The sequence below is a fragment of the Tetrao urogallus genome, assembly GCF_951394365.1.
Source record: "Tetrao urogallus genome assembly, chromosome: Z".
In the NCBI taxonomy this organism is placed as follows: Eukaryota; Metazoa; Chordata; class Aves; order Galliformes; family Phasianidae; genus Tetrao; species Tetrao urogallus.
Window position 1 is genome coordinate 3982159 of NC_136816.1, and position 17468 is coordinate 3999626.

At 40.7% G+C, this 17468-nt stretch overlaps 1 protein-coding gene across 7 annotated transcripts in view; it reads left to right on the plus strand.

Moving 5' to 3' along the window:
• Window positions 1-17468, plus strand: part of PALM2AKAP2 (PALM2 and AKAP2 fusion) — a gene marked incomplete at both ends in the record, with an annotated part of 248520 nt that overhangs the window by 54788 nt on the left and 176264 nt on the right. For all 7 annotated transcript variants that reach the window (XM_079548124.1, XM_079548123.1, XM_079548126.1 and 4 more), the window contains one exon: window positions 3044-3174. In XM_079548124.1, coding sequence (XP_079404250.1) covers window positions 3044-3174 — 131 coding nt within the window. The remainder of the gene's footprint in view (window positions 1-3043; window positions 3175-17468) is intronic.

The following is a 17468-nucleotide window of genomic DNA, read 5'->3' on the forward strand; positions in this document are numbered from 1 at the left end:
TCTTTCCAAACACATCTGGTTCTGTCCTGCATCTGGCATGCCAGCTTCGATGCTGACTGCCTCACAGGACTGGTACACAGGAGGTGTGTCAAAGCATCCCGCACAGATGTATCACCACCTCCCTCTTCTGCCTTGTTTGCTCTTGGTCACTTCAGATGTGCCAAAGCCTTCCTTCCAGGTTTCTCATGAAAATGGCCTGGAAAATGTTTGCTTGAAGGAGGTGAGAGATTTTTCCAGTTCAATCTACTGCTTGAGTGTCATGCCAAGGATCTGGCAGAGAAGAATAGATCCCATAGCCAGCAGAGCTGTTGTGCATAGTGCCCCGATGTGTGCCTGCATGTTTGCCTGTTGTGTTTGCAGTGGGTGTATAAATACATGTAACCTCATCTTACTGGCAAATAGATTCTCTGAATTTTAGGAAGTAATCCTCATAAATGTTTCAATTTCACAGAGTCTTCTTGTCTGGACTCTTCAGCAAAGTATTTAATGATTGCCTTCATTTTCACCTTACAAAGGGGTGCCAAAAACATCAAAGCTACCAGTTTTTCTGGTTTAGATAAAATATGCTGACATTTCACCCAAGAGGATTTTCATAGGATTCTTGTCTCTAAATATGTCTTTATAAAATCCCATTGATGCTTTCCAGTTTCAAATGCATGCTATTAATAGGTCAAAAAAAGAGGCTTCTGGGAGAAAGAAATCATGTGAGTTTGTAGCTCATATGTTTCACATAAACAAAGGCCAAAAGGAAATCTGCAGAAAATATCTTTCTTGGTACACAGTGTTTGTACTGAAGAGATTGGCCTCTCCTGGCTGAACGTCATCATGCAAATTCTGTGAAAGAACACTGAAAAAAGCCTGAATTTCATCTATCCTCCTATAGTAAATGACGAGTGACTGGAAGCTAAATATCTCTTGATCTGTCCAAACAGCACTTTACCAAAGGCCTTTTTAGGACTTCTGGAGCCATATCTACAAGGGGTTTAAAAGAGAGAAGGCTGCCTTCATTTTCAGAGTTTGATCATTAGAATATGGAGCTTTTCTCCAGCAGAGCATCACACGAAGTATCGGATTTGAGGCCAGAGCTGGGTACAACACATGCAGCAAACACATTTCTGCATCTGCATGCAAAAGATACATGCAGCAAGAAATTTCTGCATGCCACATTCCATTTTAAAGAAAAGACATACAATTTCTAAGGAGAGATCAGCTTTCATACTGCATGGACTCGATGTACTGCAGAAGATACCCCTCTGAACTGTGCTGTGAAGACCTCTTAAATGCAAAAGATAAGCACAAGTTTTTAAATGTGTTAAAAGTTTTTAAATGCACACAAAAGATGTGAAGTCATGACCTTCAAATCCCTCTTTGGCTATTGTACTCTGATTCTGTGTTTTTCTAGGGGTTCTTTCCAGAGAGAGGACAATTCAGTAGTGCCATAGGGCTGGAGGAGATGTTGAACTCCTACCAGTCCACAAGAGACAGTCGGAAGCACTAGTGGGTGATAGTGACAGCAAAAAGACTAATGAAATGCAGAAGCTGTGGCTGAAAGTAAATGTCCTTAATGTCTTATGAACACCTCAAAGACCACAGCAACTATGAGTAGAACAGACTTATCCACTTGTCTTTTGCTTTGCTCTGTGTCTGCTGCCTTATTAAAATGTAACTGCTTGATGTCAAATAGGCCATGCAGAGATAAAAATAGCTTGTGCATAGATGCTACGCCTATATATACACTGAAAAACTAACTAAGCTGAGTCTCTCATGTCAAAAAGCTTTCTATTTTGGGCTGGGTTTGAAGCCTACTTTTGGTGGTGAGTGTATTCTCTTTATACTCAGTTTGCAAAAATCAGATTCTCTTCCAGCTACAAATCCCTCATTGAAAAGACTAGCAGTGTACATTCAAGCAGCCTCTAAATCTTGATTTCTTTGAACTGATGATTTGGTTTTTTGACTTCTCTGGAGAGGATGGACACTTTCACATGCTTCCTGAGCAAGCATTTCCAACCACTTTGGAAATTCAGAATCAAGGCTCCCCTCTCTGGCTAAGGAAAGGGTTAGTTTGTCAGTTCCCTGGCTGATCAATGTTTCCACCTCTTCATTCCCCTCTTGCCAAGGCCCACAGCCCAGCATGGCTTTGGGCTGTTGATTTTTCTTTCACCAAGTGAACCCTATGAGGCCATGTCCTGTCAGCATCCCCTGGGATGGATTTGGCCAAGACACGCAGACTGATGAGCTGCTGAAAGGATTGCTTGGCAGCAGTGCAAGTCCATGGCAGATCTTCCTGGGGGTGAGCCACAGCTGGACCACACAGTGGCTAGGAGAGGTTGTTGCCATGTTTTTGTGTAGAAAACCACAGCAAAATTCCCCAGAATTCTTTTTTAGGGTATAAGTTATCATTATTTTCTGTGGCAGCGCTGCATCCTTGTATACCCACTCTTTCTGAAAGACTTGTATTTGTTTATTTTAATCAGTTTTTGGTTGAAAGATAACGTGTGTGCTTGCTTGAATATATAGATTTACATGTTGTGTGTCTGTATGCATGTAAGTAAATATACAGAGATCTGTCATATAAATAGAAAAAAAAAAAGTTTGATTCATTTAGTAATAGAGTGATTTTACCTTTCATGAAATGCACTACACTTATAACATACCACTCTTTGTTTGTTTTTATTTTTGGTTTTTTTTTTTAAGCTCTAAGATGTCTGTGAGTTTAGTCTTTCCAATGCATGCTTTATCACCTGTGAGAGATCTAAGGTTTTTTCCAATGACTTTTTTTGGTGGATTAAACTCTTGTTTCTATTAGGAACAAAAAATAATTTCAAATTAAGGAATTGATGATAAACACAATATATACTGCAAAAACCAATACTGCTAAATTTGTGTAAGCATCTAACAGACTCCCCAAAATTCACTGCTCAAAGCAGTTGCCTGTAATTCAATGGAAGTAACCTAAAATTCAGATGCAGATGTAGCTCCTTCTCAGTCTTAAGATAGTTTTTTTCCTATCTGTTGCTAAAGTTTTTGTTTTTCTTCCTGATAGTCAAAGGCTCTTCGTGAAAAATGGCTCCTGCAGGGAATTCCTGCTGGCTCTGCAGAGGAAGAAGAAGCCAGAAGGAAGCAGTCAGAAGAGGATGAGCTGAAGGTGAAAAAACTGGAAGAAAATATACACAGGTAGAGACTGTTTCCCTTTGTTTTGCATAAGAATAGTCTCTCCTGTTAATAGAAATATCCCTAACTCATGTCTCCAACCCCTTATCTGGTGACAATTGACAATATCTGCCTAGGGACGCTGTAAGAGACAGGCAGACAGACAGCCCAAAATGTATTTTCCCAGACTCCCACAATTAGCAAACTAGAGTTACAGCAGTATCTGCGTTGAATGGACTCAGACAGATTTTTTTCATGAGGGAGCTAAAAAGAGGGCTAAGTTCCCCCTTCAGATGCAGTTGTATGACTCAGTCAACACTTGTGAGATTCTCCATTGCTTTGCACCTCCTACAGCCAAAAGGACTTCAAAGAGTGGTGGCACTCTTTTGCACTCACTTTTGTTTTGTGCAAATGACTTTTCAAAATGCAACAGCAGATGCCATCATCAGATCAAGTATCCACAACTTCCTTAAGCAAGGCCTGGGTTTTAGAATTTCTTCCTTTTATCAGTTCACCATTGCACTCTAAATTAATGTTTGTTCTTTCTAAATGTGTGTGTGTGTGTTTCCCTATTTTACTCCAAACAGTGGATCATAAAGCTCTTAAGGAAAACGGTCTTATCCCTCACAAAACTAATTCTAGAATTGCTCCTTCTGACAGTTAGGCAGTGTGAATTTAGAGTTTTTTTCAGCTAGCAGAATACCTGTAGAAAGTTGGTCAGATTTGGTGCTGCAATTCTACAAATCTACCAGCTGAAACATGCAGGTGAGAAAAGAAAGAAGTAAGACCAGCAGTCCAAAGGTTGAAGTATTAGACTAGAATCTGGTCAATTTTGTTTGCTTATGCCAGGTTTCTTGTGAGATTTCTTGGAGAAATTCCTGCAGCTGTTCTCTAAGGATATAAACAAGCAGATCCATGCTGAGTTTGTAAGACACTGTGGAAGTAATGTATTAGCAGGACTGTGAGAATTGACTCATATTACTAGTCTCTCTCTTGTTACTAATATTAATTTATACTGAGCATGTGCATCATTCTTTTATATCTGTAGTAATATAAGGCAAGAGTGTTTTTTTTTTTTAAAGCTTCATACACTGCCTGATCCTTTACTCCATAAATTAATGCAGTAGATGGGGAGAATACATAAACTGAAGTTCAAAAGTAAGTAGGATAATACATATTTCATCTAGTGGTGAATGCTTCAAAGTGCTAAGTATTCTGACCCCATCCAACAGAACGCTTCAGCATGAACTTAATTTCACCTATATGAATACCACCACTGAAGGCAATGAAACTTGTGTGCTTATAAGCCTTGCTTCATTAATTGAAAGAGTAGGAAATCAAGCAAAACCCTTGTCCATGTGGTTTGTGTTTTTATATTCTTTAACCTCAACCATGAAATAAAATCATTAAATATTTGGAAGTAATGGAGCTCCCTTCAGCCATGGCCACAAATGACAGGTCAGCATGTTACCATTAATTTGAAAGGACATTTGTTTGACAGCCTTGCTAGCAAGCTGAAATTTCCCGGCATCTTTCCAAGGGAACTCCAAAGAAAGAAAAATCTATTTTGATTTTGATAACACAGTACTACACCTGAACTTTGGAGGCAGGACAGTAGAAATTCAAGTAATTAATTTAACTCCTGTGTACATCTGTGACAACATGACCCTTTGAAACACAAACCATCAAGATAAGCTGAGAAAGAAAAGGCCAGCAGGAGATGTAATATGTAAGGTATGTTATCTGAAGGGCTGAGGCAGAATTAACTCATCCTGAAAGCATTTGCTTGCTTCTTGCACAACACATTTAGAGTTTGTCTCTTCTGGAAATGATGCAAAATTTTTGCACTTGCTCTAAGAGCAGTGTGAAACTTTCTCATTGAAGTTCTCAATGTCCATCTTCTGGTAACCAGCAACCATGCCCTGCTTTAACAGAAGGGAACTTGCAGCCACTCCCTTCCTCTTGAAGAAGTGCAATCCTGATCTCAGAGAGCACAATTTCCCCCTAGAAAGCTACCTTTCTCACATCTCTGAGTTTGCTAGACAAACATCAATGGCACATGAGAAATATCTATCTTTATATGATAAACTATAAACACTAGGTCTGCTAAGCTGAGTGAGCTGCAATACTGAGTAGAAAACTGAATGTGTTTGAAGACAGAGTAACATTCAGCAGTGAGGACACACACCCACGTAGGACTGAATTATCTGGAAGTACCAAGTATCTCTACCTTAGGGCAGCAGTGGAACTGGCTATGGATTTGTATATGGACTTCAGGGCCTTGAACACAGCAGGGATGATTCAGTTCCGTTCTGCTTTTTCTGGCTCATTTTATGTGACTTGCGTACTAAAAAAAATAATCTTCTATTGGATATACACATGCTTTTAATGTTTAGTCTTAAGCTAACGTAGCCAGTTCTCCTCTGTTTGGTAGCTGTTTTATTTTAATTGGGCAGCAAAAATGCATGAATGTACGGACTGCTGTTTGTTTATTAGACTTTCCTGTTATCATGATATGAAAAAGCACATACTTCGGCTTGGAGCCTGCAAGAATATGCACATATGAGTAGACTTACAGAAGTGTAATGATTTAATGAGTTTCCCCATCTGTAAAAGTTATTGAAGTATTTAGAAGAAGAAGGTCTCCATTATTCAGCATTTCTTCATAACACGTGACAGAAAAAAACGCCAGCACCATAACAAACAGAAAAAAAAAACAGAATAGCCCATAGTGAAGAACTTGATACAAATAGTGAAATTATATCATGCAGTTATGCTGTTGATTACTTGCAAGTGTATACGGAAGTGCAAGATGAAGGTACAAGTTCAAAAGTAAAAGATTAAGATGTAGTCGCAGGAAATATCTATTAGTGGATTCAGATAATGATCCATTGATAATTACGATTAGCTCTTTACTTTCAGAATTTTGAAGGATATGTACACTAGGAGCAGTATTTGTACCCAACAATTCAAAGTGAGAATAGAAGAATAAGCAGCACTGAAACAAGGTTTGTTCTGTACTTCTGGCATTCATGCTTGTCCAACTTGAATCATTAGAGTAAGTCTTGTGCTGTCTCATGAGAAAATGCTGAATCTCTCCTGCTTTCTTTCTTTTTTTCAACTGGTATGGCTAGTGGACTTTACAGGAAAACTAGATTCCTATTCCTTATATTGATTGAGTCTTAAATGAAAAGTAAGGGGAAAGGAATTACTGCAGCATCAAGTGCATGAAACCTGGCTGCAAGATAGGTGGTACTGTTATATAAATGGTAGATCAGAGCCAGAAATTTACTTGAAATATCTATTGTTATATACTGTCCTGAGTCACAGAGAAGTTCTGAAACTAATCTAGTTTTCTCTGTTCTCTCAAAGAACCTGGGTCAGCATTAGAGGAAAGTAGACAGTCCTTTGTTTCTTTCCCATTGTTGCACAGTGACAAAGTTATCTTCTGTTTTCTGCAGTTGCATTAGATTTTGAATTAATGCTACCAAAGGAACAAGCAAACAAGAACCACTTTCCCTTCCTTTCATCACAGAATCACAAAATCATACAAATAGGGATTTGAAGGGACCTCTGGAGATTCTCCACTCAAATCCCCTGCTAAAGCAGGTTCCCTACGGTATGTCACACAGAAAAATGCCCAGGCATGTCCTGAATATCTCCAAAGAAGGAGGCTCCACAACCTCTCTGGGCAGCCTGTTCCAGTGCTCTGTACCCTCACAATTTTTAAGTTCTTCCACATAGAATCATAGAATCACAGAATTGCTCAGGTTGGAAGAAACCTTCAAGATCATGAAGCCCAACTGCAACCGAACTATACTACTCTAACTCTAACAACCCTCCACTAAACACATCCCTGAGCACCACATCCAAATTTTCAGTCATGGACATAAATTTTCACTCATGGACATTTTTTCAGTCATAGACATAAAACCTGTTCCTGGGGATAGTAGTAACATAGATGCCCAGTGAACTTACACAGACACATTCTCAGTGGTGTGTTGTAGATGAAACAGGCACTGGAATGTATTGCATGCCTCCCATGACTATTTTTACTGCATGACAGTCTGTTATTTTGCAGCAGTGAATGGAAAGTTGGCATTCGACATCTGGGTATTAACAGGCAGAATTCTTAGAGCAGAGCAGCCCACCCACAGCCTGCTGTTCCCTCACAGCATTTGAAAGGTTCCCAAAACTATTTTGTTTTACTAGATTACATTATAGTATGTGCTGGCGGCCTGTGTTTACTACAAAAGGTGTGGAGTTTTCATTGCTCTAAAACTTTCGTCTAACACACTAACATGAAATGCTTTGCGAGAGCACGTCTCCTCATTTAAGAGTAGATACCAGTCTGAGGCACCAGGAATGGACCTGTCAAACTTCTGGAGAAAAGAAACTCATAGAGCTAAACCATCAGTAAAGCAGCATATTGCATATGCAGTTCCAGAGTGTTTGAAAACACTCCATGGGTTGGTGGAGTGCTTCATCCAAATGCATGCTGGTAGTAAACCATGGCTGTAGCAGCTCCAGGAGAAGAGTTCTGTACAGTGATCCTTTGTGAAGAAGAAGCCCTTTGTAGATCTTCTACATGCCAGTGTAGCAGAGGAAGGTCTGTGCTTTAGTTGGTTACAAGCTCTTTCTTAGGGCAAACATTCGCTTACTGGTTGCTGGTGACTTGCTGCAGTGGGCAAGTGGTGCATCCAAGCTGAATCTGCCACCTGCCCAGCAGCTTATATCTCAGAGAGCTGCTGTGCTGCACTTTCCTATACTTATAAAAGATTAGGAGGTATTTAAAGTTTTCATGAGCTGAAGAACGCCCATGGAAGAGACTGTGGGACAAGAAGCCCGCACCAGGAGGGGGAGCAGCACAGGAATTGCAGTGATTACAGTCATCTCTCTTGAGTAAAAGTGCAAGGCTCTCTGATGTTCTGTTACTCAAGCTGTGCCTGATTTACCAGCTTCTAGACGTAAGTCCAAATCAGGATAGATGCATATCCAAATGGGAGCATATCTTAACAAAACTGGCAGAATTATTCTTTCCTTACTTCAGTATGCTGGAATCTTTCTTGGTAGGTGCTCAAATGTGAGTATTAATTGAGAGGATGAGCTAGACTCTGGGAAGAGAAACCTTGATTTGAGAGGCAGGGTTTTTGTTTTTGTTTCTGTTTGTTTTCTTAATGTACATATTGGAATCACAAAATTCTCTGCGTTTGAAGGGTCCTTTAAGATCATCTAGTTCCAACCCCTACTACAGGCAGGGATGCCCACCACTACACCAGACTGACTCAAAGCCCCATCCAGCCTGGGCTTGAACACCTCAAAGGAGGGAGCATCTACAGCTTCCATGGGCAACCTGTTTTTCTTTGTTTCTAACAGACTAGGAGTATATCACAGAACCGTGGCTTTAGTTCACATCTACAATGAAATTCCTTCTTATTGCGGATTCCAGCACATACAGGCATAGGGTTCAGCTAAGCTTATAATCGCTGCTGCAGCTTTGCCAGTTTATCTCCTCCTGGTATCCATTCCTTCATTTCCTTCAGAGGGCAGGGCTTCTCTCCTGCTTTTTTCCTAAGATAAAAGGGAAGCGTGCCCCACCTGGGAACTGCAGCTGTAATTATGTATCTCTCGAGACTGATACTAATAGACTTTTTGTGGCAGAGAGAAAGACAGTGTGTGTAAGACAAACCTGAGGGCACACCTTCAAAAGACAGGACCTTCAAAAGAGGGATCATCTGATGTCAGAACCAGCTGCTCAGACCTTCCTGAGAGCTGGAGGTGGAAGCCAGAACATGAGGAGGCATAATGTACTTCTTGGAAAGGTCTGATTGATCTCCCTGCAGTCAGACTCCAGGGGGATATGAACAGTTGCAGATTAGTGTGCTGCTGCAGAGAACAGTGTGTCCCCCAGTCCACGATCCACATGAGCATAAATGTTTGCAGCTTCCACATTGACAGCAGCTGGAGCAAAACTTCAGTTGTAGGGAGAACATTGTTTATTCAGTACTTTGGGGTTTAACTAAAATGCCAGATGTAGCTCATTAACTGGCCTTTGGCCTGCCTCTGCATACTGCCTGTATGAACAGTTGCACTGGAGAGCTCCCCAGGAATGAAATAACAAAAGTGTCTCATCTCCAGGCAGTCTCTTCAAATTCTGTTCTGCTTATGAGGGAAGATCAAGCTTTTTGGATAGGAGCAGCTTTTTTGTCCCAACCCCTTATATCTGGTTCTCCACCAAGTCTGATTGATATCAGAGTTTGTATGCTGAAGATGCACAGATTCCCATTTCAGTAACTCCTAGGAACCATGGTTTCCAAAACAGCACATCCTTCACTGCCCACAAAGCTTTTGCTTGGTGTTTTTCACATGTGATACATTTCTTAGGAAAATAGAGAATAAAACAAAGCCAGGCTAAAAACTTCAACAACAGGAGGTCTCAGATTTCTGAAGGAACCTATTTGGCAGTAGAATTAGAGAATTCCTTACAATTTGCAGGATGATCTCGGAAGAGAAATTAAGAGTTGCTGGGTGGCAAAGAGTTTGAGGTATTTACATGTGGTATAGCATATTCAGATGTGACAATTCAAAACAAAACAAAATGAAACAAAAACACACACACACATACATGCAAAATAGTAACACAGCTTATTGCTTTGGATCTGAAACTCAGCTTATACTTAAAATAGCAGAGTGGCATGCTGAATCTGTAACAGTTATTTAAGTGCTGGTTACCTGAATGTGAATGTAACAATATCACACTAGTAGATAATTTGTAATTATTTAGTGCCTGTGCCTTTCATGAAGCAGACAGAAAGACCGACTGTTCAATGAGCACAGACTCCCACCACTCCAGCTATGTCTGCTTTCCTCAAATATGAATCTCAATAAAGACTCCCATGTGTCTAATCTAGCAGAAGATGTAGAAAAAATTCCAAACATCCATCACTGCATATCAAGGAATTTCCAGTTCATATGTTTCTAACACTTTATCCACGTCTGTATGTCATAGATTAGGAAGTCTCTTCATTTATTTACCATATGTATTGCATCACCACACTTCTTCCATGTGCAAAGACATCTAAGATTTTCATGCCTCTTTTAAGTCTAGTAGAACTGACAGGTTCTGTACACAAACAGACTTCTGTAAGTAGTAAACTTACAATAGCATAAAATGTAGAAATGGTTGACTTCATTATATCTGAACTAAATCTTTATCATAGGTCATGTGGGATTGTTTCCCTGAATAAAACAAAAGAGACTAGCTTCCATTTCTTTCCTTGTTAGGATTAGATTTATCTTTTCTGGACTTGGTAACTGGTCGGCTTTCTCGTATTGCAGCTTAGCTCAAGAGCTCCTTCAAGACAGTTAGCTGGAAGTCTGTAACAGAGTCTTAGAGTCTGGAAAATACCAAAATCAAGTTAGTTCTGTATCAGAAAGACATGTTTGCATGAGGGTTACATATGCATGAACAATTGTGAAAAAGATGAGAAGCTGCAGTGTCCTTTACAAAGAGCAGGCACAGGGTTAGGCAGCAGCCCCCAGCTGATTTTGTGTTGGTACTTCACAGCGACTATTTAGTCTGTGTTCAGCTTAAAATGGAGAACTTCCTTTTGTTTTCTTTTGCACTGCCAAACCTCTTTTTATATGCTGTGTATGGCAAGGCCAGGACATACGACATACACATGCACTCACACAGATGTGCTCGCAGGGCTAGGGAAGACATACTATGGCTTTGGCCCTCAGTAACTCCCTTCTCCAAAGACTTGGACTTAATCTGTGTGACAGCAGGGTTTAAATAAGACATCTCCATTTACATCACCACCTCCTTATTCACTCAGTGAGGAAAGAACCTCACTTCACAGCCTGTGTAAGCCCATCTGTTCCCCCAGCACAGCTGCCTCAGATAAGCATCTCAAGTACAATGGGTGGATTTTAAGCCCTAATGCTCCTTCCCACACAGGCATCCTCTACAGAACCACTGTGCACTGCTGTGATGCAAACAGTCATTAATAACTACTTAATAATTTATATATCTGGAGCATCATCAGTTTGCTTAGTCCAGGCCCTGCCCTGTTCTTGTTCCTGGCTCTCAGCACGTAGCACGCAGTTCTGCAGAGTTGGTATGGCCCTGCGTAGGCAGTCAGAGGAGCAAGGTTCAGTGTCTGGAGCCACCCAGTGGGCATCGCAAGTCTTCGCCACTCGTTTTTAAAATCCGCAGTTTGAAAAGCACGTCACCTCCCTGTGGGGTTTCTTAAACCACTGCAGTCTGAGAATTCTAAGGGACAAAGTAATGCAGATCCGGAACTGGTAGTCCACATAAGAGAAAGAATGATTGAATGTGCTATCAGGAATAATGAATAATGATTGATAAGAAAGCAACAGCTATTTACCAATTTTATTAAGAAGGTGCAAATAAAGAAAAAGGAAAAGCCCCAAGGAGAGTTTTCCAGCAACATTCAGCAGCACACGGTGGTCTGCTGGCATATGTATCACTGCAAAAAAGTGAAAAAAATGCATGCTGGAAAAAACCTGGTAGTCATCCCAGGGCATGCTGAACAAGTGATATGGTCGGATCAAAAATGAAGGACACTCATAGCACCCAGATCAGCACGATGCAAATGCAAAACATGTTCATAGTCATGTACAAATACAGGCTTTGTAGGACAAAGTGATACATGACTCTATACTGTGAGACACAGAGGAATCGGGTCCCTGCATCAGATTGCTGTGAGACCTCAAATGAGAAAACTGATTTGGTGTAACGAATGTGTACAAGAACAATGAAATAAACAAAATGCTTGAGATAGAGAGGGTGGAGAAAGTGGGATGAATTAAACAGCAAATGGGCATGGATATAAACCATTTCAAAATCAGATTTTCATGGCATCTGCTGTGACCAGTTATTGTTGTCATAGGTGAGAGAGGATTTGACAAGGATGTCAGGTGTACTGCCAAGCAGTAGCAAAAGTAAAAAAATCAAACAGATTTTGAAAAAAAAAGAAAAAAAAAAGCATAAAAAATGTGTTCAAGGTCAGACTAAGCAGACCTTTAAGATCAGTTCCTACGTGATTGACACCTTGATTTGCCATTAGAACAATAGCACAGTGAAAATGTTGGTCAGCAGGGCCAAGAAACTAGAGTAGCTTATGACCATAAAATGTCATTAATGTCTACAAAGAAAATTTTGATCAGGATGTAAAGGACAACATACAAAAGCACTGGAGTCAGATTTGGACGATGTCCATGCTTCTCTGTCCTTCAGCTGATGAAAACCAGCTGATATGCAAGCAGTCATAGTTACGAGACAGTAGAAGAGAGGTGTACGCTCTGAGAAGACTAGCTACCCATGATTAAGAAGAATCTGTGGATGAGGGTTTTGCATATCTGAGGTGGCATTAACAGTGACGCTGCTAGGGTCTGAAGAGCCACCTGCTATACCTTCTGTTCAGCTGTCAGTCTGCATCATGACAGACTCACCTCAATATGGATAAGGAGTTCACAGCCAGACTGGATAGGACTTTGAGCAAGTTGGTCAAGTGGGAGGCATCCCTGCCTATAGCAGACGTGTTGGAACTAGGTGATCTTAAAGGTCTCTTCCAACCCAAACCATTCTATGACTGTGATTCTATGGTTTAGGAATCCTAAAAATACTGATGAGGACAATCATAAAAACCTGCTGAAGAAAAAATACACTGAAAAAAGATAAAGCTAAATCTGAGTAAGTGGATCAGTGTTGAGACATAAATTTCAGAGGGCTGTAAAACTATAGTGTAGATTGTGAGTGATCTAGAATAATACCATTTTCCCTTTATACCAGGCATAGGAAAATACATCCAGTCCTTTGTATGAAAGATTAAGTTATGCCTCGTCTGTCCTAAAAGATTTTTATTAATATGAGCAAGGCTTCCCTTTGTGGATTCATTTTTCACCAGCATTTTTATCAGACAGTTAAAAAGGATGAGCTCTACAGGCAGAGATTATCATAGCCCTTATAACAACCTCTGTACTGGAAAATGTACTGAAATAAAAGGAGTTTTAAAATAATCTACCCTTTAGGCAACAAAGAATGTCAACAGGATAATCTGAAGTTAGTAACTAGAAAGAGATGCAGGGACTAGGTCTCTGCATCCTTTACTTCTACGAATCAGTATAAGTGTTGCTGAATGTCACTTGGAATGGCTTTGAGGGGAGAAATCAGCCATGACAGATTATCCCTGGATTAACTTTTCCCTCTGCCATTGATTTATTGCATGACCTTTGAGCAAGGTGCACCAGTGCTCCTTCTGTGTCTCCTGTTCCAGCGTTGCATTTGTGTAATTATATTCCCCACACATTTAGCTAAGTTTGAGCTGAACCCTTTCATACAGGAATTGCTCCTTACTGTATTCAGGGGACCTCACCAGTGCCACTTGGATATCATGAATGAATTTTCATTCCTCAGAATTCTTCAGGCTTTCCTCGTTTGATGGTGACGAACAAGAAATAGGTGTTTTCTAATACAAGCAGACTGTGCTGTTGGAGAAAGCACAAGTAAACAGCCTTTAGCTGAAAAAAAAAAAAAAAAAAAACCAAAAAAAACAAAGATTCATATTGTGGCTGGACCTGTGCACATAACTAAGTCTGTAAATCTGGCTCTTTTTGGCCACTCTATTAAGTATCAAAGAAGCATGATCTGAAAGCAAAAAAAAAGCAATGTAGTATTTGGGTGTTGAGTAGAAATTATTACATAAAAATCCTGCATTAACTCTCTAATATAGAAAGGACACAGACCTGTGTGATTAAAGTACTCAGCAATACCTACTGGGTGCAGGCTCTAGAGCCAATGAAGTTCTATATGCTCCAACTGGCTCTGAACCTACATGCTGATGGCACAGCAACTGAAGAAGGGTGGAACTCAGACTGGGGCAGCTTTGTCAATACTTCAGTAGTTGGATGTGCCCTCTCGTGGCTGCTCTTGGCCTCCAAGATAACTCAGGTGTCTTACTACTATGTTGCATGTTGCTAAAACTAGTGCAGATCCTCATGCATCAGCACAATTGCATCAATATCAGAGGGCAGGCTTCAGTCCCAATAGTTACTGCATAACTGATGGGGAACAGGCACAAGCTACAGTATGGTCTGAGCTATTATTTGACATCCTATATACAACCATCTAGCTAGCTGGATTGTGTGTTGTTGCAGCTTCATTCATCAGGATTCAAAAAATGCAGGAGTTTAGGTGAGTGGAACACATCCATCTGTGCTGAGATCACCCTGCTCCTGGTGCTAAAATCATCAGTGAGGTGCCTCTACCCTGTAGAGTGACACAACTGCATAATCAAATGGGTTGCTTCTGCTCATAATTCCTAGGGGTGTTTTATTTTTTTAATTCAGCTGTCAACACACAGTTCCCAAATGATCAGTTCTTCTCTTTAATGTGCTGGCATTTTTCTTACCCTTGCCCATTAGTAACTAGGCTTGTTTTGTTTACATCTGAAAGAGCTTCTTTTGGTCATTTGTGTGAAGGAGAAAAAAACTGCAGCATGCTAAATCTGCAGTACATTTGGATAGCAACACAGAAAATGGCAATGGCTTTTCATGGTTTTCAGTGTTAACAAATGAAACACTGATTTTTACGACTTTCCTTGCTCTGCTCTCAGTCTCTTTATGCAGTGATCCAAGAATGCCATATCGCAGTGGAAATAACAGACCTAGCATAGATGAGTTCATTACTCCACTGGGTGCTGTGCGCAGTGAGAATTGTTCTTTGCTGCAAAGACATTGTAATGTAAACCAGTGAGGCAAGCCATCACTAGAAAAAGAAAGTGGGAACCAAATGTATAGGTCTTCTAAGCTCCTACCTTGCATATAGGAAGTCAAATCTGTCACAAAGCAGTGGAATTAAATCTTAGCATTCTCTGCTACAGGAAAAAAGTGTGTGTTCTCTGAGAACAGATAACAGAGAGTCAAAGCAACGCAAGCATCAACTGTCATCTTCTATGGTAGCACAGAAAATACTGGTGGAGTTACAGATGGGTTATTTAAAAGGCTAGCTTTACATCCAGTTTGACTTTTGTGTGTATTATTTTTAAATGAATTTTTAAAAAATGCATATAAAAGTTCCTTTCATGAGTCACATGTTAGCATGTAGAGGACCTAGGTCACCTGCAAATGCCAGTCCAGATGGGTTATATGGGGCCAGCCACTGACGTGGTCCTGTGAGAACAATCAATACCATTGCTCACAGGTTACATGCAGGAGTTCAAGATACCACTACTGACTTGGGGAAGATGGCATAATTACACTGAAATTTCAGCTTTGCTGCTACGAGATTTTCACTTAAAAATGAAAGGAAAGGGGAAGGGAAGGGAAGGGAAGGGAAGGGAAGGGAAGGGAAGGGAAGGGAAGGGAAGGGAAGGGAAGGGAAGGGAAGGGAAGGGAAGGGAAGGGAAGGGAAGGGAAGGGAAGGGAAGGGAAGGGAAGGGAAGGGAAGGGAAGGGAAGGGAAGGGAAGGGAAGGGAAGGGAAGGGAAGGGAAGGGAAGGGAAGGGAAGGGAAGGGAAGGGAAGGGAAGGGAAGGGAAGGGAAGGGAAGGGAAGGGAAGGGAAGGGGGAAGAACAGAGGAGAGTAAGAGGGAGAAGGAAGGGGAGAAGGAGAGGAAGAGAGAGAGGGAGAGGAGGAGAAAGCATCAAAATAGCATTATAACTTTGGGAAAGGTTATAGCAAGTGAAAACAGTGGACCAGCCTTTCAACACATGCCATGTGGAAAGCCATTCTTGTCCCAAAGCAACAGGAACTCTCATGATTTTGAGCCTTTATCCTATTGCTATCACTATGAGAAGAGAGCTATGGTGTACACAAGTTGGGTATTGTGAGATAGCTGCACGGTGTCACCATGCCAAGAGCATTGTTATTCTCAGCTCTGTTTTCTTCATGTGTGATGAATACACTTTCACTTAATCATAGAATCATAGAATGTCTTGGGTTCTCATAGGAAGGTTCTAACCCCACAGGCAGGGCCTGTGACCACTACTTAAATATTTTATATTTAAGTACCACTACTGAAAATATTTTATATTTCTTGCAGAAGTGAGTGTCCACCAAGGTAGACTTAGCTTGTTACAGGAGGTGTATCATCACTGAAATGCTAGTTTTAAGGCTGTGGGTAATATTAAGTAGTCTTACAGGCAGGCAACAATGGTCAGTGCTCTCTTGTATCATGTTTCAGGCAAGCAATTTCAGAAGCAATGACCTTACAGACAAGCCGTGTAATTCTCTGCTCTTTGCTATGTACACCACAAAAAAGACAGAGCATTGATCATACTGAAGCTGTACTGCATGTCACAGAAAAATCACCCTGTTTTCCTGTTGAGGCTATCAGGGAAGGTCATGGCGGTGTAGCATCAAAAGTCAGATAGTGCCTGCTTGATCTAGACAACAATCTCTGGAAGTGATTATAAATTTTCTGAATGGTTAGAATTTAAACAGGTTCTCATAGTAGGAAGTCTGCCTCACATCAGGGTGTCAAGTTTGGTTTTATTTAATGAGTTATTTTTTTCTTAATCCTGGTAGTATATCATTTCTACACAGAGAACATCAGTATCAAGTGTGGTATAGTCAAAATGGTACCATCAAAGATAGTGCAAACCTGAGCTGCAATGCAGAGTGTTGCTGTGAGACCATCAGTTTATTAAATGCTTTTATTTGATGTTCACAGAGTGTGAACAGAAAACAGCATCACACCCCTACAAACTAGACCAGTGTCCACTACATAAAAGCTGCCTGAAATTCCCCACACACTAAGTCATTCCTCATTACTAAGTCATTTTCTGAGCAGAAGAGGCTCACTTGAAAGAAAACCTGAAACTCAAAAATCATGATTTATGAAAGAAAGAATATCAGACTAGAACTCCAGCTGAGAAATGTCCTTCCTTTTATCCACTCATCACCTTTTCCCTCTCTTGGGGCCAGGAATATAACAGCTGACAAATGCTTTGGTCTGCGTAATCAGAAAGAAACATACCACTGAGCCACTTCCTGACATCATGGTTCATGGTGCCTGTGTCTACCAGAGACCACAGAATGAAGCTGATCTCTTGTCTGCAGCACACTTTTTTTTTAAGCCTTCTGTTCCATGGCTTTTGGGGGTAGTCTGTCCACTATTTAAAAAAATCAAAGAAGAAAGGAGAACAGAATATCCAGGCTTTCTCCTTCTCAAATGCCAACAGAGGACAAGAGTGTGCAGGGTGATTCTTGGCTAGAGAAAACACCTGCTTAAATATGCCATGAGACAACTGAAGACTTGTAACCCAAAGTATGGCTCTTACAGATACCTCCTAG